General features: G+C 41.0%; 2 protein-coding genes across 4 annotated transcripts; one reads left to right on the forward strand and one right to left on the reverse strand.

Moving 5' to 3' along the window:
* Window positions 1–194: 194 nt before the first annotated feature.
* Window positions 195–9,083, reverse strand: abcg2b (ATP-binding cassette, sub-family G (WHITE), member 2b). 3 transcript variants are annotated; one of them, XM_071504521.1, is made up of 16 exons: window positions 8,944–9,083; window positions 7,586–7,737; window positions 6,490–6,549; window positions 6,269–6,386; window positions 6,029–6,184; window positions 5,419–5,576; window positions 4,996–5,147; window positions 4,572–4,664; window positions 3,937–4,088; window positions 3,476–3,627; window positions 2,870–2,959; window positions 1,978–2,102; window positions 1,395–1,549; window positions 1,196–1,285; window positions 1,013–1,065; window positions 636–919 (listed from the first exon to the last, which is right to left on the reverse strand). In XM_071504521.1, the coding sequence occupies exons 2-16, from the start codon at window positions 7,735–7,737 to the stop codon at window positions 772–774; spliced, it is 1,854 nt and encodes a 617-aa protein (XP_071360622.1). In that variant the 5' UTR covers window positions 8,944–9,083; the 3' UTR covers window positions 636–771. The 3 variants fall into 3 exon arrangements, with proteins under 3 accessions (XP_071360621.1, XP_071360622.1, XP_071360623.1); XM_071504522.1 differs by having other exon boundaries at window positions 7,586–7,641; window positions 8,944–9,040; XM_071504520.1 differs by lacking the exon at window positions 8,944–9,083 and having other exon boundaries at window positions 195–919; window positions 7,586–7,867.
* An 11-nt stretch (window positions 9,084–9,094) lies between these two features.
* Window positions 9,095–13,613, forward strand: hapstr1b (HUWE1 associated protein modifying stress responses b). The gene is made up of 4 exons (XM_071504524.1): window positions 9,095–9,516; window positions 11,204–11,288; window positions 11,447–11,718; window positions 11,825–13,613. Exons 1-4 carry the CDS (start codon window positions 9,321–9,323, stop codon window positions 12,061–12,063), a joined length of 792 nt encoding a protein of 263 aa, XP_071360625.1. The 5' UTR covers window positions 9,095–9,320; the 3' UTR covers window positions 12,064–13,613.
* Window positions 13,614–24,462: the final 10,849 nt, after the last annotated feature.

A 24,462-nucleotide genomic window follows, 5' to 3' on the forward strand; every position in this document is an offset into this window, starting at 1 on the left:
ATATATATATATATATATATAATGATAATGACGGACAGTGTGGGATAAGATCACTTTCCAACCTGAAAGCTATATAAATGGAAATCAAGGGGGAAATGAGTTTTAAGGAGTGAGTTTAAGTACTTTTTCTGTTCTGCATGTACCATTTTTCATTGTTCTCAAATCAGGTTTTTAAAGCATGTCTCCACTCATACTTAATGTTAATATGTTTATTTTGTAATTTCATAACAAAAAAAAGTTATATTACACTAAAATATAATGACAGTTCCTTTACTGTTTCAACATGGCATGAATAAATTGATTATTCTTTACTGGGAACTGGGAACTTGGAAATGCAACTTTGTTTAAATGTCCCTAACAGACTGTCTATAAAATGTGGAATCGTTAAAGCCTTTCTTTACTGCAGCTCATGTCTCACGCGCTGTAAGTAGCTTTGTAAGGTCTTAGATGTTGGCTTGGCTGTTGCTGTACATTCCCTCGTGCACAGACCAAGTGTGCTTAGTGGCAGCTTATCCACCTGGGAGTCAAATGCTACAACACGTGTGTTTGTTTATGTTTGAGAGCATGAGAGAGACACACAGAGAGTGGGATTTTCCATGTGTACTGTTCGATAAATAGTTTGATTTTAAATAATACTTTAAATAATCACATTAGAAAGCTTATTTCACCTGGTGCACACATATAAAACAAAAGCTTTCTTTTTCTTTTCTCCCAAATAAATGAGACAAAGATAAAGTGCATCAGTGGTGTACACGAGCAGATGGACAGGCATCATTTCCAGCGGTTGATTCGTCGCAGCTGCACGTAGGCCAGGAACATACACACAGCTATGATTCCCAGCAGAGCCACCTCGTTCTGCCAGAAGCCCCATACAGAGTGGTCGATCCCCTGCATTTCCAGGAACGTCTCCCCTGAGATGCTGCAGCACAGACAAGAGAAGCTGAGTGTGTGTGTGTGTGCGTGTGTGTGCAGGTTATTGCATTTTCAGAAGGTGCTATGTTATCACACTCACATGGTGGTTTTGCTGTAGAACAACTGTCCTTTCATTTCATTGGTGTATACCGCCTGAGGGAGACAGGGAGACGGGGCTGAACAACTTACTCTCTTCAGATGAAAACACATTAAACTCAGCCTTACTGATCTCATTCTCATAATAACAACCCTCCTCTTGCTCTGCCTATTTTCCATATCTTACATTCAATCCATATCTGAAGATACTGATCCATTTCAGCCAAGACAGCCAGCTCAGCATGGCGTTGAGATTGACGAGATACCCACCGAAAACCTAAAACAGCAGGACAAGAGAATTATACTCTATAGGCGTGAATGCTCTATATTTATGAGCCTCGACATTACCATGATTACTGTGGTAACGACTGTAATTACTGTCTTACCATCATGAAGACGAAGGGTAGAGCAATGAGGATGTTAGCCATGGCAAATGAAGAAACACTTGCTGAGACAAGGAAAGCCAGAGCGACTCCAGCCAGACTGACCAGAGACATGGTCAGAGCAAAACACATGAAGGCTTCGAAGGCAGGCTTCAACCCTGAAAAAGAGGTTCATACATGTAAATAGGAAGACAGAAGACATTCGGACTAAACACTTCAGAGTGGTGGGGTCACAGATTAGGAGGACATAGAAAACTGGATCCCTGTCATCTAGATTTTTCATTTCTCAAAACTGGAAACTCCTTGGAATAAAGCTAAGCCTGTGCATCAAGAAAATTGGACTGTTTCCTTATTCATTATGTAATTTTCTGCTTTCACACTTTAGGTCAAATGACTAAAATATCAAAAGCACTTAATAGACAGGGAGCTCTCTGTGCGAGTCCTAAATAACAGCAGGTGCAAGTGTCATTTCATGGCTGTGAATAAAACAGCACCTGTTCTTCTTAGTGACTGGTTGTTTTCCTCATCAGCATCACATCCAGTAATATGGTGTACATATGTGCTTATGTGTATGCAGGTAAATTACCCATCATGTAGTAGGCGATGGCTGAAAACACAAAGATGGGGATGATGCGGTTGGGGATGAGATCAGCAAAGATCTTGGACAGGAAGTAGACAGATGTACGATAATAGCCGCTTGAGTTCTCATGACTGCAAAAATAATTCACAAAGACTCTCAAGAAACACATAAATACAAACACTATGACAGAGTTAAAGACATGGGATCGTAAAGGATTTACAGTTTTTACTGACAAACTATGATAAAATGGAAAGTTTTTGACCTAACCTTATATGTTGTATGTTATATGCCTGTGATATTCTGTATTTTATATTTGTCAATAAATCTTTTCTAAACTGTTAAAAATACATAAATGAGACACATTATTGCTCTGACTGACATGTTCCTTCATTATGATGTACATGGGCATTGTAGTTTATTTTGACTCAATCCCACATAAACTGACTGTCGCTGTAAACACTTACTGAAGCACCAAATCTCTTTTAATTTGCAGCTGAACATAGTCCCCGACAAATGCATTACTTACTCCTGTTTGAGTAATGCTTTAAAAACTACAGTGCCATGCTGATTTATTAGCCTTTTTTTTAAAAAGCTATACTTTTTGTGACCTGCTTTTAAAGGTCCCATATTTTACACTTTTCTAATGTGTTTTTGAGTGTTGATATCCATAAGAAGATATATTTGTGGTTAAGTACCAAAACCTCAATGTAATTTTACATCCAGAGACTCTGAGTGGCTCTTCTGATTGGCTGACTGTGTTCTGAGTGATCGAAAAATAAATAAATAGAGAGATTGAACACCTTCATAGATACAAATGAAAATGTAAAATGTACTTTAGCCCCCCACGCACACACAAACACACACACAGACACACACACAGCCTTTATCTTTCACTTACATGAAGATTGCCCTTTCATTGATAAAGAGTTCAACAGCAGAGAGATTCCCAAATACCATGTTGATGATAAGGAAGAAGAATGCTCCACTCCTGTTGTTGAGAGAGGGACAGAGAGATACTTATCTGATTATAATTGCATTTAGTAGCTAAGCAGAAAATGTCAGCAAATATCCCTCTGACCTGCGTTTTCTCCCCATAAACTTCAGAGGATTAGTGCATCATAAAAGTTGTTTCCTCATCTTGACATCATGGCATTTTATCTCACTCATCTGCAGTATTCTAAACTGAATTTAGCAACATATCCCAACGCTTGTATCCTTGACTCTTATGTGAAAAGTTAATCGCTTTCTTCCATCTCTTTGTTATTCTTGTCTTGACAGCTTCTATTCTCACAGCTTTGACCGAAATAGAGATATTCACATTCGCTGTCTCACCCCATTTCATGTCTGTAATGTGCATACATATATTTTCAGCAGTTCGGCTGTAATTTGGCCTTGAGATGGGCTGGGGGAAAGCGACACATTTATAGAGTGAAGAGTGTGCAGAGGCGAAAATAGAGCAGATACACAAAGTTAAAACTAGGTTGGTGGGTTAGCCACACAGTACCTGTTCTGCAAAGCCTCGGGCAGTGTCATGGGCATTTGGTAATAAATGAGTCCCACCAGGACTGCAAAAAAGATGTTGAGAGCCAACTGGGCGTAAGAGGTCTGAGGGTTCCTCAGGGTGTTCAGCACTGTTCTGCCACACACCACACGCATCTGTCTCACACACACACACACACACACACACACACACACACAGAAAGAGACAGACACAGATAAGGACATTTTATGTTTAGATGGGCCTCATGACAGTTATAAACAGGTTCATTCAGCGGGCAGCCAAGCACACTGACATAACAGCTGGCACTAACTGCTGCGTCATAACATTATGAACTCACTGTAATTTCTGTTAATCATAAATGCATAACAACTGAGATCCCTCAACTGGATAATTATTTTGACCAAGTAAGAAAGATGTTTTGTGCAGACTCTTTAATCTATTTCTGAACTGCAGAGTTGGCCGACCTGATAGAGGAAAGAGGTAGCGTAGTTGGCTGCCTCTTCTTGACCATCAACCCTTTCAGCAATGCTCTGGTTCACATGGTCCAACTCCTCAAGCACTTTCTGGCACAGTTGGGACTGGCGATATTGTGTTGCCAGTGGGTTTTTACACTCAGCTGTGGAAAAACAGAGAAGCCACAAGACAGCATAACGTTGTAGATGAGAACAGACAATATAATAAACTTTTGTTTTTATACCAGCCATTAATCCCTCCCAGTAAACAGCATCTGGTTGTTGGCAGGTAATATGTCAGGGCGTTATGGTTAACGCTGGATTAAACATGATTTTAAAATGGTTATCTTTAGATGTCTATGTATATATGAGCACCATTTTCAAAGGTTTTTCTGTGTCTTTATTTAAACGTGTAGCAGGTTATATTATAAATCAGCAACATATTGAAACACAAGCATCAACATGCTGCTGAATCAATGGTTATATGTAACCTAGAAACATCTCAAAATGTGATCTTTCTGAACAAATTGATCCCAGTTTTACCTGGACACGAACATGTCCTCTCACCTGAAGCACAACAAACATGCTTACTTGGTTGTTGGTTTTACATATTTGTGTGTGTGTATTTTTACAGTTTGTAATAATACCTGCAGTGACTGACTCAAATGCTGATTTTGCCTCTCCATTTGTGACATCCATAAAGAAATCAGCAGGGTTGTTGAAGGACTCAATTTGGTAGCCTGTCCAAAAACACACACAGATGCAGAAACATCATATACACAACACATGCAACACTGTAATAAGTCTCTATTTGAAAGCAAACAATTGTCTCACATGGTATTTGAGAATATGGAGCAGTAGTTCATCTAGACAACCAGATTATATTTCATTTCATATGGAGATAGTAGAATATTATGTAGGAAATACTGTCAAGCATTAGGACTTCATATGGCAATACAATATATTTCCCTTTTGTGTATAATGATCAACAAATACTGTAATCACACATTCCTAGTCAGGATCCTAAACCTTTCATAGTAAACAAAATACACAAATACACTCTTTATGTACCAAGGTCTGTGAAGTATTCCAGTGCATGGTCTGCTGCTCCTGCATACACCACCTCCCCTTTATGCATCAGAGTCAGGTGGTTGAACTGTTTGAAGATGGAGTAGCGAGGCTGATGGATGGAGAAGATCACAGTCTTACCTCTCCTGGACAGCCTGAACACACATTTAAAAAAATGTGTTTATGCCCAAATATGTCAACCACACATAGACAGCAGTAGAAACTGAAGGTGCTGCTGCTTGGAGATCAACTTAATCATCAATCGATCATCATAATGGCTGCTCTAATCAAAAGTAAAAAACTGTATACTGCCCACTGTTTGACCCCACCGTCTTCAGCAGCACTGTATGCTTCAGTTGTCATTTGTATCTTATGTGTGAGCATGTGGTTGCCTTGTGTTATGTGTGATTATGTGTTATGTTGTACTTTTGCAGTAGACTGATGATACAGTTTGCAGTGTTGGAATCCAGTCCTGTGGTTGGTTCATCCAGAAACAGCAGAGATGGAGATGTGATGAGCTCCATCCCGATGCTGCACCTCTTCCTCTCACCTCCTGACACACCACGTATAAACTCGGTCCCTATCTGCACACACACGCAAAACACACAAAAACTGCTTGGTTGCTTAGCTGAACAGTAAGGGTGGCAATTGGGAAATACTCCCGTTGTAAATGAGAAGCTTGTTTTGAACATGCTGTTTTGGGGCTATTTTTACAAATAAATGTCTGCCACCCAGAAACATGGGACACTGGGCAGCCACAGAGCCATTCACAGTTTGTCAATGAAGACGATAGAACTAATATGTTTCTTTTCCATTTGTGCTCTTTTCATTTGTAGTTTGTTCTCTCAAGTGATAAAGGTCATTTTCCTTTTATAAAAATACTTAAGTGCACTACTCTCTACATTTGTTTAAATAGTTTTATAAATAAATGCCTCTGATTTAAAAAAAAAAAGTAACAATCTTTAAGATTGAACAGGACATTGAATTACTCTTTAATGAATGATATATAATGACATAAACTAGCTTGTGTTTGTACCTTAGTGTCTGCACAGTCTGTAAGGCCCAGGTCTTGTATGATGGCATTTACTCTGCTGTGTTTATCTGTGGAGGAGTGATGCTTAGGGCTGAGACGGAGGTTGGCACTGAACAACAGATTCTCTCTCACAGTCAGGGTGCCCATCAGGATATCATCCTGGAGACACAAGGATGATGTACACACAAATTAGTCAGATATAGTATGCAAAAAAAAAAAGTGTGCATGTTTATATTTGTGTACCTGGACCACATATGCAGAGCTGAGCCTGAGTTCAGATGTGACAGCTTTTCCGTCTACCAAGACGTTTCCTCGGCGCAGTCCAGCAGGGTCTTTTCTTCCTGCTATGACATCCAGCAGACTGAAAAAAGACACAGAAACTGATCTTCATTTGGCTCGAGTTATACATGTGAGAGACAGTGCTTCTGCCTGTGTGTCTGCGTGTACAAGGACACGTTTCTTACGATGTTTTACCACTTCCTGTTGCGCCCATGATGGCATTCATCCCAGGTCTCATGATGCCACTGCAAAAAACACATCAAGTAAAGGCAACTTTTGTTAACAGGTGATACTTTAAAACAGTAAAATATTGTAGACTAAACTCTGCCCAATGACCAAAACATGTTGTAGCTTTACCATGCAGAAATGAACCTTTCATATATTAAATGTATCAGTCCATTTTCTTGATTTAAAAGTTTCCATTCCAAACCAGGCAATCTCAGGTTTAATCCACATTTAACTGTGTTGTTGTATAAAGCCATAGAGCCATTATTGTTTTAATTTTTCTATATTATTTCAACTTGAGTAATCTGTTGAGTTTAGTGTAGGCTGTAAATATCTCTCAACTCTCAATCATATAGTTTGGAATTTCCCCCACATGTTTCTCTTGGAAAACATTATATTAAGGTCAAACACATTCATCAATGTGCAGCAAGTTATAGTGTGTCTGTGTAATTCATAGAAATATCGTCACTGACCTTTTGGACAATAATTTTACAACAGGAGGTAAATGAGCATTGTAAGTAACACTGACACTTAAATCTCTAATGTTTGCTGCCTTTTGAGTGGCACTCATGCGTTGATTACTCGATTTCACTTACTGCATGATGCTTTAATGGCCCTTACCTTAGGCTACAATTACAATATAATGGAGAAAGACTTATGGATAATGTACGTTTATCTCCTGTGGTTCAGAAATTTGACATCTGCCAGAGCATCTTCGACTCTGTTTTCCTAATTTCCTATTCTTTCTGAGCCTACCTTAACTCTCAATTAAATAATACACAAAAGAAGGGACCTTTAAAATCCTGTAAAATGCAAATTTGATGAAATTGGCCACAAACTGAACCATCCGTGACCTCAAAACTTAGTGTCAGATGTTAAAGAATAGCAACCATACACTATTAAAACGGGGAAAAACAAAGGAGTCGCACCTTGAGTGTTGTGTTCCACCTGTAACTATAGCATCTTACAGTCACTAACCAGTGATAATGCTTTTAACAAGATATTGTCGTACACCTATGTGCATGCACATACTCACAGGTAAGTTTCATGTCCTACCTCACATCTTTGAGGATATATTTTTCAGGACCAATCTTGCGGCAGAATTTCGTCTCCTGAACACAGTAGTGCAAGTTGCTGAATGTGACAGTTGGCCCTCGTTCCTGGAAATACTCATCAACACCACAGATAATCTGCTCCCCCTTAGACATCTTCAAAATCAGCAAAGTTACCAACAGAGAAAGAGAAAAGGAGAGTCGGAGAGTGGGGGTTTAAAGAGAGAGACAGGTACAATCTGACACACACACCTGTGCAGTCTGACTGAGAGAGGTAGGTGAGAGAGCATGCAATCAGTTCCTGTCATAACTCAACTGATCTTTGCACTTCCTCGATCCTGAGCCCACTGATCTATGGGTGTTGCCAAAATGATAGTGTGACATTGAACTTTGCCCCCAAAATATCTATTACAGTAATAACTGCATCCAAGAAGCAAGATAGGCAAGAGTTGATGATAACAGGTGACAATTTTTATATTGTGTATACTGGTGCTTACATAAAGCAAAAGTTGTCACTACATGTTTATTAGCTTATAACCTTGACAGGGCAATTTAATGGACCCACACAAATGCAGGGAGAACATGCAAACATACAACAATGGGGCCAAGACATTCTTCCTCTCATGACAGCAACCATACTACTACTACATACCAACTACTCCTATATCAGTTCTTCTGGGATTTCACAAGATTTTGGAATCTGGACAAGAGAGGCTCCCATTCAGCCACATCAGCTGTGGTTAGGGGTGTTAGGTGATAAGGTCTGGCTTGCAGTCAATATTCCAGAAAAATAACAATGCTTGTCCTATATTTTATCATGCTACATTTATTTATCATTTATTATATATTGTACTATACTCATAATGTATTATACCGTATTCTACTTTCTATACTTTATTATGTTATAATATGTTATGTTATACATTTTACCTTATATTACATTTTACAGTATATTCAATACTATATTATACTGTACATTATATTATATCATGTTACCATGTTATATTGTTTTATTACTTTACAGACTACATTATATTTCTGTGCTAATACAATTACTTAATTATACTAATTACTATTGTTTACTAACTTCATGACTCACTCTTGAGACACTTATCTACTCCTTAACTTATGTTGGAGTTTACATGTAGAAATTTACTTTAAATTTAGTATTTTACATTGTTATATTGGCACTTTTACTTCAGTAAAGGATCTAAATATATCTGTCAAAGGACAGGGGTGTCCTTATACTTTTGGCCACATCAAGCGGTGGGCTATTTTTCCATGGCCAGGCTGCCCCCTGCCGTACAGAATGCTGCATGTCAGACAACACACTGCGTGAGATCAACGTTGTTTTTCTCTGACCTTTTCTCTTTTTCGCCGTTGTCCAATCAGGCTTCGCGGTTGGCACAGAGACCCGCCTAGAAAAATCGCTGCAGCCAATCACTTTTCAGTACAGCGATAAAATGGGCGTGGCCAACTCCTGAAATTCTAAGGTGTTGTCATCGCGTTCTTTACTTTGGTGTGTTTTACACTGGGCGTGCAGGCGTAGTGTTAAATCTCCACAATGTGGCTCTAGCAACAACTATTGTTTTCTTTTCTCTTCACCGTTAGGGTCGTGTAACGTCTTTCTCCTACAGCATACAGAAGAAAGACGGTTAAGTGCCTCCGGGAACCTAACAATCTTGTATTTCGCACGAAAGGTTAGCTTATAAGCTACAAGCTAACACCTAACGTTAGCTATGGAGGAGAGGAAAGAGGAGGGAGAAGCGGAGATCCAAGAGCACGGCCCCGAGCACTGGTTCTCCAAATGGGAACGGCAGTGCTTAGCAGAGGCCGAACAGACTGATCCAAACGAGGAGGAGACGGAACAAAGTCAGCAGAAGCTGTGGCACCTGTTTCAGAACTCAGCCACCGCGGTAGCACAGCTCTACAAAGGTCTGTAACTAAAGATACCGAAGTTCGGATTGGGCTAACTGTCAGGGCTAATGCTAACGAAAGCTAACCCCGCTAGCTAATGATGCCACCGGGCGGAGAGAGACACAAAGGGCACCGGCTAGGCTGGCCATGTTAGCTGTTCGCAGCTGTTTTTCTACAGCTTAACCAGCTTGTTTCCGTGGTTGTGTTGCGTGGCATCGGAATATGTATTCTTTCAAAATTGTGTATCAAATCCACAATTCTGTGGTTTTCTTCAAATCTCGACATCATGACCCGGTTCCGTTGCTAGCTGACGGAAGCTAACGTTACCAGCAGCCGAAGCTAGCAGCGGGCGACCGCGTCCAAGTGTGGGACAACAGGGCTAGATCTGGCTTACAGTGGCCTCAGCTGTTGGGGGCCCTGCGTGGCCTTATAGACTTGATAAGTAGTTGAGCTAAGTGGCTCTCAAACACCGGATAACTCAGAGTGTGTGTGTTCACCGAGTCCAGCACCTAAGCTCTCCTCATGGCACACACAAAAAATGTTTTTGTCCATCCGTGAACAGATACCTAGCTCGTCAAAATGGCGATACACAGGGAGGAGTTTTCCGACCGAAAACAAGTCGTTTGTTGACGGTCAAATGCAGCGATAATTGTCGCAGTGGTGCGGTGGATCTTGATGAGTTAACGACACAAAGATATTTTATTTCAGCACTTAATCAAATTGACTTTAGCTGATGACTGTTTTGTTGTCAATATCCAGAACAAAATGGCGAAATGATTAACGTAAATATTTTCACGTTGAAGTCTCCTTCTGCCCCGTTGAGTTTTACAGTACACTGATAGCGTCCTTTGGAGATGGTTTTCTACCGGCTTCTACTATTAGCTTCTCCTGAAACAGGAGATAAACTTGGCTCCGCTTAAAATGTCTGTTATAAATGGTGACATCATGTTTGAATACATTTATGACCTGTATGTGAATAACTGAGTAAAATGTCCGTGGATGCCTTGTTCAACAGTTTCCAGGCAGACCTAATTTGACCCTGCAGCTGCATTGTTTTGCAATATGTACAGTTACTTTTCAAGTGTACTCATTATCTATCACTTAGTCTGGAAATTCTGCTTAGTAAGATGCTTCTGCTTTCAAACTCCCCCCACTGTCCAGACTGTACACAGCCGTATCTTCATAAATCTTAATAGCTCTCAGTCACTTCTAAAGTAAACCCTATGGACAGCTCCTGCAGATTATATGTTTAGATTTTCAGTCAAACTTGAACTTGTTGAATGATGAGTGGTAATTGGCACTTAACCTTTCTACTTGTATTTTTGTGGTAAACTCAAACCTTAGCTTGTAGTTATTTTTGATCAGATTGGCCCTTAAAATGTGCACCAACCGCTTGTTACTTGTCATATAACAATACTTGTTAAGTAATTGTAGGCCTATAAACATACTTGAGACCATAGGTGCCTTAAGGTAGCAATGAGATTTATTCTGAGTTTAAAATTGCATGCCTCTGAAAGCAACAGCCATCCCCAGTTAGTTTTCTCTTTGGGTATAAACAAGTACGGTTGGATTATATCAGTCCATTTATACTTGAATTTCTATTGAGAGGAAAGTTGAGCTTTGCACGAGGAGTTGGTATTCATGCAGTAGCAATGTTATTTTAAAGTTATCATAATCTGACCAACTTTTTGCATTTCATTTACAGATAGAGTATGTCAGCAGCAAGGCCTCTCTCTCTGGGTGCCCTTCCAGAATGCAGCCACAGCTGTCACTAACCTGTATAAAGGCAAGTAACTTACTATTACTGACTATTACATATCTCATATCTTTTGTGATATTTTGTATTGTGCCCAACATGTACTGTATGTAAATTAGTTCATAGTAAATGAACTTGTGTTGTGGTGTCCAGATTTGCTAAAAACATTTGTCTTTGTGTGTCACCAGAGAGTATGGAGGCCCGTCAGCGTAGCTATGATCTGGGCATCCACTTAGGCTATCAGCGCAGAAATAAGGAGGTGATTGCATGGGTGAAGAAACGCAGAAGAACTATCAGGCGAGAGGACCTCATCAGCTTCCTGTGTGGCAAAGTTCCACCTCCACGGACAGCTCGCGCCCCACCAAGGGTTGCCATGGTGTCTTCAAGCCGACCATCACCCCCGGAGACGGGCAGTTCTGTAGAGACAGACCTGCAGCCCTTCAGAGAGGCAATTGCACTGCACGGTTAGTCAAAGTGCCATGTTCAGTTGGGAGCGGTTGCATTGTAATAGTGCGATACTAGAGGTCATACAGCATGCTGTAGCTTTATGTTTTCTTTTTTTCTCTCCAGGCCTTAGCGGTGCCATGGCAAGTATTTCTGTGCGCTCTGGTCCTCCTGGTTCCCCGACTCACCCTGCTCAGTCTCTTGGTCGTCGTAGGAATGGTCTTCATGATATGGACCTCAACACCTTCATTGCTGAGGAGATGGCACTCCATTTGGATTCCACAGCCAATCGTAAACGAGGCCCTGCCCCCTGTAGTGATGTCATCACAGACTCACCCACTCATAAACGTAACAGGATGCTCTGAACTTTTCCTACACCACTAATCCCTCCTCTGTCCTCTCCTCGGTGGCCGACCGGACAGCTGATGAGGACTGATGCCTTGGCCAACCATTGAAATCTTCCTCCTATTCATCTTAGTTGCAATGCTACGAATAAAGAAAAACTTAGTTATTACCAGCCCACTTAGTTCTCCCCTTCTTTATTTTTCTTTCACCCCCTCACACCTGTCTCACACAACTCCTTTCCATGTTAAAGTTTTGTTCTTTTTCAGAAAAAAAATTCTTTCCCGTTTATGTTTGGTTGCCCTCAGTAGAAACCGATACGGAAGCGAGTACATCACACTTGAAATCCTTGAATTGCAGAATGTTGCGTTTAGACATTGTGTACTGGCCGGGCTCCTTTGTGCTTCACATCTAATAAGCGGATGAACCAGGCTGTTGCCTACTGTTTGCTGTTCCCTCATTCCTCAAACGTACTTCCTCCTCCTCCTCCTCCTCTTCTGTGGAGTGCTGGCCAAACCAGACAGGACTGAAACTTGGGCTCCTCAGGAGGCTGAACTGCCTCCCTGTTCTGTGGCTCCACTCAAAACGCTTGTCAGCGTGTGTATCTCATTCTGCTGCTGCTCTCTGTGTTTGCGTATCTGACAGCAGAACTGCCACTTACTGTGTTGTACTTGTCTTTGCCTTTGAGAAAGCTGCTACAGTATCTCTGGTTGTTGTGCAACAGTGAGTGCGTGTGTGTGTGTGTGTGTGTGCGTGTGTGTGTGCGTGTGCTCATGGATGCAGGGGTCTGGCTTATCCAGCACCCACTTTACCCAATTATTTCCTGTTTTACTTAAATTCATTCTATTTTGTCTTTAGTTGCTCTTTGCAGCCCAAACCAGGGTTTTATCACAAAGCAGATCAATCCAATTTACGCAGATAATGTTGACTACCAATACTGTCTTCGAGTAGTGTGATGATAGGAGGTGGAAAATCAAGATGTATTTTCAACAAAGGTTTCGTTGCTTAAGCACCACTGTCCTGAATTGTATTTAAGTTTTTCTATTAAGTTTACAAAAATTCAAATACAAATGGTTCATCCAAATCCACAGTTTCTCTATTAGCACCAAGATATTTGCATTTTTGCATAAAGAGCAGTAACAGTGTTTCAAAGCCTGCATTTTACCAACTATGTGTTTACATTTGTCCCATTGATAAGAATTTAAACTGGTGCATAATCATCATTTTGTCTCGAACTTCATAAAGAGTTACCACACTTTCACTCTTGTGATTTAAGCTTTAAACCTGGAAATTTCAGGGGGCATTTGCCTGTTAACTAGCGGGAGCCAGTGGCTGTGATGTTTAATTTTGTCTAGCCAATTCATGGACTATTGGGTGCAATGGCTCAACAAGGCTTGGGAAACTTGTTTTTGCTAGTTTCACACACTGCTTTGTGATACAATCTTGTTTAATATGTGTAAATAACATGTAGGTGCTGTTATATGTGGTACATATTGTAAAAAGAAGTGCAAATCCATTGGGATGTCCATGTACAATAACAATTCTGACATTAAAAAGAAAAAAAAGTGTTTAACTAAGTTGTCTTTGATTTTCCTACCAGCTGGATGTGACATTTCACTATTTGCAATTCATGCTTGACAAGATCTTATTTCAGTGCAGAATAATTACTCTTAGAAGTGATATTTCTATGAATTACCTCGGGCCTGTCTCAAGAAAGTAGGGTAGGATAAAGAGTTCAATCAAGTGGAAAACCCTGAGAGTTGTCGCAATTATCTATGGCAGTGCCTGCTTAGTTAAGTGTATTGTTCCTTCATCATCCCTTTCTCTCCTCGAAAGGGCATGGCATTCAGTTATTCTGCCATCAGTCACCAGGAGCAGAAGAACAAAGGGTCTAAAATGGTAATTGTGGTTGTGAATTTCAGTTTGTTGTGCTGTTCAGTGGAGTTTCATAGTCAACAACTTTAATTGCACTGCGTAGTTCAACTTTTCCAACACATGGGGGTGACACAGACTATGTTCTGCTCTCTCTTTTCCTTCACAAAAGAAGCCTGTTCTGCTTCACACACTGACACAGACCTGAAATGCCACAATAATAGAAGGATAATAAAGTATCAGTCATTCAAAGAAGATTTGGATCAGTGCTGTTCCACTGAAACTTTCTGCAGCACAAAGACTCCATCCAACCAGAGATGTGATGCTCGTTCGGTAGAGCTCATTTTGTTCCCAGCAGAATCATTTTACTTGCTCACTGTATGCTATTGCGAATTTCTTCTTTTAATGTTTAATTTGTCAAAGAAGTGGGATTTTGTTATCTACCTACCTAGATATATTTATGCTTCCAGAACGTAAAAGATTAATTTATTTAAGTGGCAGGTTTTTTCATGGACAAATTAAAACCATGAAACAAAAAGTATCAGAGGGCGAAACAGAACCGGTTACAACAAATAAGGAACACTGAGAAACTAGGTGGTTCACAGATGCAGTTGCAACTCTTAATGACATAAGAAAATACTGTGATTAGGACATTTTGTTTTGAAAACCTACGACCTCCACCAAGGACTTCTTGTTTTCAGTCCTCAACAGGTACTTAACAGATTTCAATGACATTTGCTGGATATCAAGATCTTTTTTTCTCATGAAGTTGGCACCAAAATTCATCTAATCACACGCAAAATTATTTTTCTTTTTCCACACGTGTCTGTCCAAATAAACCAGAACCATTCCCACCTACACAGATATTCTAGAACACTTTTTTGTTTTACAGCTCCTCCAAATTTCACCAGATGCTGGAGCGCTGGAATACGTACCATTAAGACTTAGTCCTAAACGCAAAAGCCCGGCGTTCGAATTCTGATTCCCTCTCTCCCCAACTTTTCTGTCTCTCTCTCACTGCAACTCTAAATAAAGGCATAAAAAGCAAGAAAAATTATTATTTAAAAAATAAAAAAATAAAAAATTCACCGGACTCTTCCCCATTTGGTACTTTTAACTTACTGGATCCCACAAAAAAGTTACAAATTTGGGTTTTTGGTTTGTTTGTTTGTTTGTTGTTGTTGTTTTTGATATTCCTTTTTGTAACTATGTTGCCAAATTGTTTGTTTTCTAAAATCACCCCTTGATTTGTCCAGAAATAAATAAACAAAAAATAAATAAATAACGAAGGAACTCTCTAGTATCTAAAAATACTGTGTAGTCATTTAAGGATTAATTACAAAAAGAGGCAAAGCATTAAGAATTCAAAATGTTATGCTCGGCTTTAGCTTCAATATATTAATTAAGAAATAAAATATACTGTGCAGCCAGTGTCGAAAAAAAAAAGACCTTATCCTGCTCTCCACAAAACTCAAGACTTTTTTCAGCCAAAGGAAAAATTACAATATCTACCCCTTTTTTGACCCCCTCCTTGCCCCCAATTAATTTTTGCTCGGTCCCTAAAATAAACCAAAAACAGCTTTTATAGCAGCAGTCTTTGCAGATATTTGGTTTCATGTCCCTCTCTGATCTGACAGCAGGTTTGACCTCAGTGCCAGCACACACACACACACACACACACAGCTCCTGGAAACTATGCACTGCTGTCTATCCTTACTAAATCACTGCCAAATAGCCACCAGAACTAAAGACAGTGATACAGGAGGTGCCAGAGTGTTTGATGTGCTAGAAGACAGCTACTAAGTCAACAGTAAACACTTGACCTCACACTTTTTTGGGTAAGTAAACGCCACTGATTGATCCCCTAACTCTGCCAGTCCATCAGGGCAGAGGAGGACAGAGAACTGCACCGTCTTACACCACATCCAACGAGAATATCTGCTCTTTCTTTCCTCTGCTAACACTGCATGGTTGTTTTTGTTTCATCATGTATCTGAAGGCTCTAAAGGCTGCTATTTGATGGAACCATGGAAGAGGAGCAGAGCTGACCGCAAGCTGTTTCACACTTCAAAAGAAGCACTGTGCAAGTGTGTATGTGCGCGTGTGTGTGTGAGGCAGAGAGAGAGAGAGAGCGAGAGAGAGAGAGAGAGAGATGACAAGAAGCAACAAGTGTCTGAATGTTCCAGAAAACCCCTCGAAGATGGCCATCTGGGCTGCACTGATATCAACTCACTCACACACACACACACACACACACACACTCATAAACACACACATATAGGTGTCTCCTATGCCGTCTGGTATGAAGAAAGTTGGTGGTGTCTTGTGAACCACAAACAGACACACACACACACACACACACACACACACACACATACATCCATTCCATCATAGCAATTGTGGGTTTGACCATTAGGGAGTCTTCAATGGCAGACAGCTGGCGATCAGTGATGCACTAGTTATCCCTTGTGTGCATGTGCGGATGTGCGCTGACGTACACAGCGTAAACACAATGGTTAATGGTAATTGCTGCGCCAGCTTGCGCTAATTGATAGAGGACAGCATGCTTATACACTCGCACACACACAAACACATTAACACATTAGCACATGCACATAAACAGAAGCCAATCAGGCAGACTGAGAATGTGTCCCCGGAGAGACGGAGCAGCCGGAGAGCAGGGGTGGTGGTAGGAGATGGAGAGGTGGTGGAGGAGACAGTGAAGGAGGAGAAGAGGAGGAAGAGAGGTTAAACTCTCCCCAGAGACGGTTGCTAGTCAGGGCTCTTAGTTTTGTGCACATAGGCTACGGTAGGTGAACAGTGCGTGGCGTGCATGAAAACACAAGGTCTGAGAGATTGTCTCCTATTTTTGGGTCTGCTGTGTTTTTGTGAATGTTCCTCCTCTTCAAAAGGAGCCCTCTCCCCTCCCCTCCCCTCCCCTCCCCTCAACACCCCTCCCACCCACCCTTCCCTTCCTCCTCCATCCTTTTCTCTCAAACATAAACATGCTTGCACAGACACACAAACACACACACACACACACACACACACACACCAGATCTTCAGAGCTCCCTGCGCACCAGCATGTCCCTGTCTTCCACAAACGCCATGAAAAAAAAAAAAACTAACCCACGAGCTGATCACCATAGCAACACGTTATATATCTTCCAGCAGTATTTATCCAATCCAGAGAGGAGGGGTTGTGGTGGTAGGGGGGTAGATGGAGAGGGGAGGTAGAGGTTGTGGTGGTGGTGGGGTAGCTGGAGAGGGGCGGTAGATGTGGTGGTATTGGTGGTGGTGGTGGTGACGGTCGTGTGTGAGTATGAGTGTGTGTGTGTCTGTGTGTGTTTTGTTGGGGGGGGGGGTTGTGATGCAACTCCTCCAAAAATCAAACGGTCATTACAGTGGAGGGGATGCAGTTCACGTGTGGGGCCACAGGGCGGCAGCAGTGTCCAGCGCAGCAGAACAGCAGCATCACCAGGCATCATCACTTCAAGACCAGTGGCTTTCAGTCATGTGCCACGCAGAGCTTACAGGCTGCAGGTTTCATCCCAGCCAAATACTACGCCAGCTTATTTCAGTTTTTATTAGAAGGCATGCCAGTGTGTGAAACTGACTTTTATGGATTGAAGGCCTGCCTGCGTGCATCTTCGTGGCACATGAGTGGCAACCACTGGACAAGACAAGAAAGGTTCAAAAGAGGACGTGGTTCCAGCGCATCGTCAAAAACATCACCTACCAGTGGGATGCTGGGCACGTATTAAAGGATGGAAAAAATGATTGAAGAAGGGAAGGAAAAAGAAAATGAATGGTGGGGCAGAAAGGGAGCAGGAATGATTGCAAGGTCCCCCTCCTCCCCAAGCATAAGGATTAGATGTTGTGCTGCTGGCTGCAGATGGGTTTGGGCTTGATTCTGTATGCGTGTGCACAGTGTGTAATGTGTCAGAGTGTGTGTGTGTGTTTGCTGGTGTGTGTGGGTTTTTTTCTGGGCTCAGGAAGCAGGTTAAGCAAGGAGGGGTGAGAGAGAGAGAGAAGAGAGAAGAAAAGGAGGGAGAGGGGAGTGAGGAAGAGGAGGAGGATGAGAGGAGGGAACAGGATGAAAGGATGTAGGTGAGTCTAGGAGGAGAGAAGGCCTAAATCCTCAGTGAGCTCCTGGGAGAGAACAAGGAGAGACACAGAGAGACTAATGATGTGAGAAAAGGGGAAATGTAGAAAGACAGAGGAAAACAGGAAGAGACTGACACCGAGAGCATGTGTGTGTGTGTTTGGGTGTGTGTGAGCAAGACATATAGACTGGATGGAGGGCAAAAAGTGTAAGAGCAGCACAAGTCTCCTTACTCACAGGTTTATACAGAAAAAGCCAACAGGACCTGACAAGAGTCTGATAGGATCAGCTCCTCTACATGTTCACTCACTCATACACCTACACACTTGCCCTCACGCACACACTCACAGTCCCACTTGCCCTCTCTTCTGTGCCGCTCCATTTTTCCAATATCCTGAGCTTAAAGTGATATTTTTCATTTTGGTACATTTTAAATTTTTCAGCAGGCTTTACCTGGTGTGACTTTGTGAGCCATTAGCCTTTGACGGTGCCTGACCTGTACAGTACCTCTTTGGGTCGATTGCTCAAATTCAAACCCTCACTGGACTCTCCTCACCATTAACTTGTAAAAAAAAGTGAACCTGCAAAACAGAAAATGTTGTTTTCAGCTCAGTGGTTTTTATCATCACCTTGTAGTGATGATAAAAACAAGATCAAAGAAATGAAAAGTGTCCATATGGACAGTTGTTGGTGAGTGCTTGCTTTTAGTGCTGAAACTATTGGTCAGTTAAAATTAAAGAAAATTTATGATTTTGTAGCAGGTCAACGTGGATTCATAGCTGGATCTAGTTTGTTACAGCTGGTGTTTTATGTTGTAAAAGAATAAAACTCAAACATCTACCATTTTTAACTCTCAAGTTTTGTACAATTGTCTTCTTTGTTTTTGGCAGAGGGGCATTTTTTGCTTATATTGGATAACCAACAGTAGAAAGATGACAAGAAATGAGGGGAGAGAGAGAGGGAGCTGTACATGTTGTGGCTACGGCCCCAGAACCATTAGACCACTAGGACACGTAGTTCTGATTGTAAATTTAATATCTTTGGGTTATTTTGTCAGTCAAACAAGACATGACATCTGAAAACATCATCTTGGGGGTGGGGAACTTGTGATGGGCATTTTTTTCTTTTTGCTGTAAAGATAAAATGATTACTTTAAATTATTCAAAATAAACCAAAACAATCAATTCATTCATAATGTAAATAAATTAACTAAATAATATTAAATTGCCTAAACAATAGTTCAATTGAGTATATATAAAGTGAAAGGGATCACTTGTACAGCAAAAACTACATAGAATTAACACTCAGCTCTGAAGTCCCCCTAATTTTTTTAAAATGATTTTTTCTGGCTTTTAGGCCTATATTTTATAGGTACAGTGAGAGAGAATCAGGAAAGTTGGAGAGAGAGAAGGGGGACGACATGCAGCAAAGGACCACGAGTTGGATTTGAACCCCAGGCCACTGCAGTTAGGACCAAGCCTTAATGGTACGCGCTCTACCAACTACAGTGGTGAACATGTTGAAGCATTTAGCAGTTAAGAGCCAGATATTTCACTCAGGAGTTGGTGTAGAACAAAAGAGAGCGAAAAGGAGAGAGATTACTGGACTTCAGACAGACAATCTTTCCTCAAAGGTGGTCATGTGTACACTGACCCAATCACTGCAAAAAGTGGGTGTACTGGTGAGATTATAGGCTTCAAAAAGTTACAAAAACTTTGAGATGCAGGGATCCCAATTCAGATATCAGAAGGTTTTGGACGGAGGGTGTTTCAGGTGCTGTTTGAACATCCAACAATCCAATGATATCCTGTCAGGGTTGTGTATTTGGTTGGTTTTCTTTCCCCCATGAGGCCAAAAAATGTTTTCATTAATTATGGAGGCAACCAAAGAACCTGCTGGTGGACATGGATGTTGAGTGAAGCTGACCAGCTGAGAAAGTTGGTCTTTTTAGCCGATTTGAAATGAAGAGAATTCAGTAGAAAAGGTGTGAGCTAAAAAAGGTCTGGTTCAGAGGGAGCTTGGAGACATGTGTTCAAAGAAGTACAAGAAATCCTTTTGGTAGCTCAGGATGAGGAGGCAGATCATTGACCTGGCTGTGTCCAGCAGGTTTGGGGACACACTGATCCTGAGTGAGATTATAGTCTGAAGGTGGGACAATCATTTCCAGGAACTCCGAAAGCTGCTGGACATACGATTTCGGAGGTAGTACTTGAAGATTCAGAAGGGTCTGGGTCTATTTCTGCAGTCGAGGTCACTAAGAAAGCTTATTAGTGGAAAGGGCATAATTTTCATTTCAGCTTTGAGGGAGACATCCACTGGGAACAGCTCTAGCCACTACAATTATATTCTTCTTAATGGGGCACAATTCATGTGCGTAATATACTGCATATACTCTTTGTCTGGCACTTAATATGACATACTGACCTTAACAATGAACCGAGAAAAGGAGCGTTATGTCAGCTTTGATTCTGATTTAAACAGTAGCTGGTTGTACACATCTGGGGATAAAATGCCCTTTTGTAGTTTGAAAGACACACTGACCCATAGAAATACAGTACACACATACAAATGAAACACTGGTATAGTAAACATCACATTGAAAACTTACATAGAGGGCTCAGAAAGGTTCAGTATAGCTGTAAATGAATGATGAAGTGAATGATGTGATTTTTAGATGTACATAAACACTACAAATTTGTAAGATGATTTTCTCATTAAGGCTTCAAAAGTATCTCTATAGTTGGTCACAACTATCTCTTTAGTGCTGCATCGGCAAGGCAAGATGAACAGTGTACAAAATCCATTGTTATATGCTACCTGAAGTCTACCCAGAGCAGTTTTTGTGTATGGCAAACGTTGAGCATTGTCTGAACTTGTGAAGTGTATTAACCCTAACCCTAAGTCTGGCACTTAGTTCAGTTGTCATCACATAGACTGGTGGTAATCACATTACCAAGTTAGTCGAATCAAGATGTTTGAAATTACTATTATGCAGTCTGAATGGAGGCAGTGGTCCAATGAGGGCATATCCAGGGAATGGAAAATACATGCAATGACTTCTCATTTCACTGAAAATATTATTGTTTAAATGACCAAAATTCACAAACAGAAAGAAGTTGATGAGCTGCCTTTACTGAGGGGCAGATAATACATATGTTACCTGCATTAAACAGGTGGGTAATAGTGATCTGCTCAATGTAACAACAGATTCCTCACTCACTTGCTTTGCAACTCAGAGTGCCTACATATAAATTGAACAGTAAAGGCAACAGGCTGCTGCCTTTCTGCACACCATTCGATCTTAGAAAATATACTACCCCACCCTACACAAGATTTATGTGATCTGTACCAATAGAGCAATATATGGATGATGAAAAGGGGTGCACCCCTGTCAATTAACTTATAAAACTAATGTCAACGACTAATCCAGTCAAACACTTTGGAGGCATCTAGAAAACAAGCAAAGAACCACAGAACCTTGTCCTCTGTTATACTGGATTACTTTCTGCAAAACAAAAACACAGCTATCACCTCCATGACCCTATTATAAGACAAACTGATGGAGTTCAGTGAATAATCATCACCTTCAAAACCTTGACATCAGACTGGCAACATTTCAGTTCTTCACAATTACGACAAGTGCTGCACAAACGACTGAGTAAATATCAGTGAGTGCCGAGCTGTGGCCCTGCATTTTTTCAATGACCTCAGATATTTGAGGGGCGGATATTTACATACCAGAAGAAACTTCACTTCAGATACAACAAATTTTACAAACTACTCATGCAAACCGAATTAAGTAGGTAACTAATGTTCCTTCCACATATTTACCACGTACCCCCAAAAACAGCTGCCCAGTGAGTGAGCAGAATGGGCCCACTACTACAAGCATGGACCTGACTCTAAAGGGACTGAGATCTGCCATGGTAGAGGGACTTCAGTAATCTGCTCTAACCTGCTCTTCACAATGGCAACACTGCCCAACAGCATATTTGAAGTTGGCCCAACTTCCACTCATAAGATCAGCAAGACAAGTTTCTTGGCCGGGGAGGGAACAGACCCCTTGGTGGAAAGGTGACACTTTGATTTATCAGGAGAGCGGTGATGCACACTTATTTTATGTGAAATTGTGGTCTTACTTAATTACCTCTGGGGGCCAGGACTGTCCAAGACCAGGACTACAGTGTAGGTTTCCTTCGCATGATTTCCACACACTGCACTAGAGGAGCCCAGGGCATATTAGCCACTCAACATCACTTTAAAGGACAGTGATGTCAAGCCTGAGTTTCAGATGGTTGTCTGAGACAGTACGCTGCATTGCTGCCGCCTCTTTTCTCAACACCTTTAGCTCAGAGGAGCACAAAAGAATCTGCGCCCACTGGTGGCACTCACAACAAAACTGTCACGAAAACAGGTAAGTTGACAGAGTGCACAACTTTCAATATGCCCGTCGTATTTGAGCTGCTCCTGTGAACACCTTACCTTTCCTTATATCGCACAGACAGTTTACAAATTTTGTACAGAAGCGTCTTGCCAGCTTCTTTCTCATCCATGTAGTGGTTACAACAGAGCTTGCTAATGATGTCTTTTGGCATTTTGTTAACAGCACAGAAAATTATTATCAACTCCTTAGGCCAAAGAGCATCTGGCTACATCCAGTGGGGGTGAGTGGGAGCAAGGATCGTCCAGATGCAGCGCAATTATCACAGCGCTACACACTGTGAATAGTATAATAGATATTTATCATTACTGTTTTTACATTTTTATTTTTAATGGGTTAACCAGATATATTGTTCTAATTAATTTCCAAACTTTAGAAGTGTTGGCATGTGTATTTTTTTAAATCTCTGTGCAGAGCCAGGCTAGCTGTTTACCTGTTTCCAGTGTCTATGCTAAGCTAGGCTTACCACATCTTCACTCCAGCTATGTACTTTCTTGCCTCACTCTTATGAATAAAGCAAATTAGTTTCTCAAACTGCTTAACTATTCCTTTAAAAAGCACTTTTGTCAATGATGCTCTAAGTTGTGTCATATAAGGAAAAATGAAGATATAAGTTCGCTAACACCATGAAAGTGTTATTTGCTCATTCTGGCTTAACTTAGCTATCTTTAGTTGCAGTGTGTCATGGCTAAAACAAACGTAGCTAGCCATGAACTGTGATAGGTTTAAAATTTGAGACAACAATGTCAAAGTTCAATTTCTTCTTGAGCTGCACTGCTGTCGCGGTGTTAACAAACTCTGCACTCATTGTTGTATGGTCTGAATGACAAAGTGCACTTTGACTATTTCTATCTATCTGTTTCTCTTTCTCTCATATGGTTGAGGAGAGGTGAGATTGTCATGGACAGTCTATAGAGTTAATTGAGACAGATAAATGATTTATATGAAATATCAAGGATGACAAGTCTCCTTGTCTCTGCAGGAAATTACACCTGTGGTAAGTGGAAAGGCGCGGGGGAGGATGAGATTTATCCTGACATGCTGTTGTGCTTTAAAGGATAGGTTATGAATTTTTCAAGTCTATCTCATACTCTTATGCCCATATGTACATTGAAAGATACTGTAATCACCCCTCCTCTCCATTCTGACTATGAAGCGATCCCTTCATAACACAGCCCATCATTCCATATAAAGATGCATCGTGAACCTAATGTAAGACTTTATCAGTCCGAGTTCGGTTGGGTATTTTCAAAAGTTAGGATGAAATTCACTCTTTGTACTTCACCAGACATGTGTCCTTGCTGAGCAGTGGAGAGAAACTAACATGACGAAATTCTATCCAAAAAAATTGTGGAAGTTGTCCACTTGATTTAACTCTGATGACTGAAGATTGAACAAATGACCTGCAGTGTATAAGGACTGTGGATTTCACCCCCCATTTCTTACCTTAAAATCACATTAGAGACAGAATGGAGAGGTTACAGTGATCAGTAACTCTGTAGGCATGAGACTATGGTTATAAAGCAGACTTCCACACTTCATCAACGTTTAGTGGATAATATTGTTGGTCTGGCAGATATGGATGATGGTCACTGTTTCCAGAAAGCGGTCTGGAGAACTATTACATTTTCACACTGCTTAAGATTAACACATCTTCAAAAAGCACAATGGTGCTCAGCAATTTACCCATCACATCAGAAAAGCTAGTGTTTATGAGTGGCTACCTGTTCAGGCTTAATCACCATAACATAAAGCGGTTTGTGCAGAAAAAGTCTGTCTGTTAACTCCGTGACACTGAGTAGATCTGTCAAGCCATTGTTCAGAACTTGATCCAAATTTCAGTCTCACTCCTTCCGTATCTGAAAGCACACCACCTCTCCATCTCTGCCAACACAGAGCCAGCTGGAGCTCTGTCCATTTTCACACCTGTGCTCACCCTGGGGCTGTGTGGAGCATTTCAGCAAATTCGCAACATGCAAGCTGCAATTTACACCAGGAGATAAT

This window comes from Trachinotus anak, unplaced genomic scaffold, assembly GCF_046630095.1.
Source record: "Trachinotus anak isolate AG129_WGS33_773 ecotype Australia unplaced genomic scaffold, CSIRO_AGI_Tana_v1 ptg000019l, whole genome shotgun sequence".
NCBI classification, from domain to species: Eukaryota; Metazoa; Chordata; class Actinopteri; order Carangiformes; family Carangidae; genus Trachinotus; species Trachinotus anak.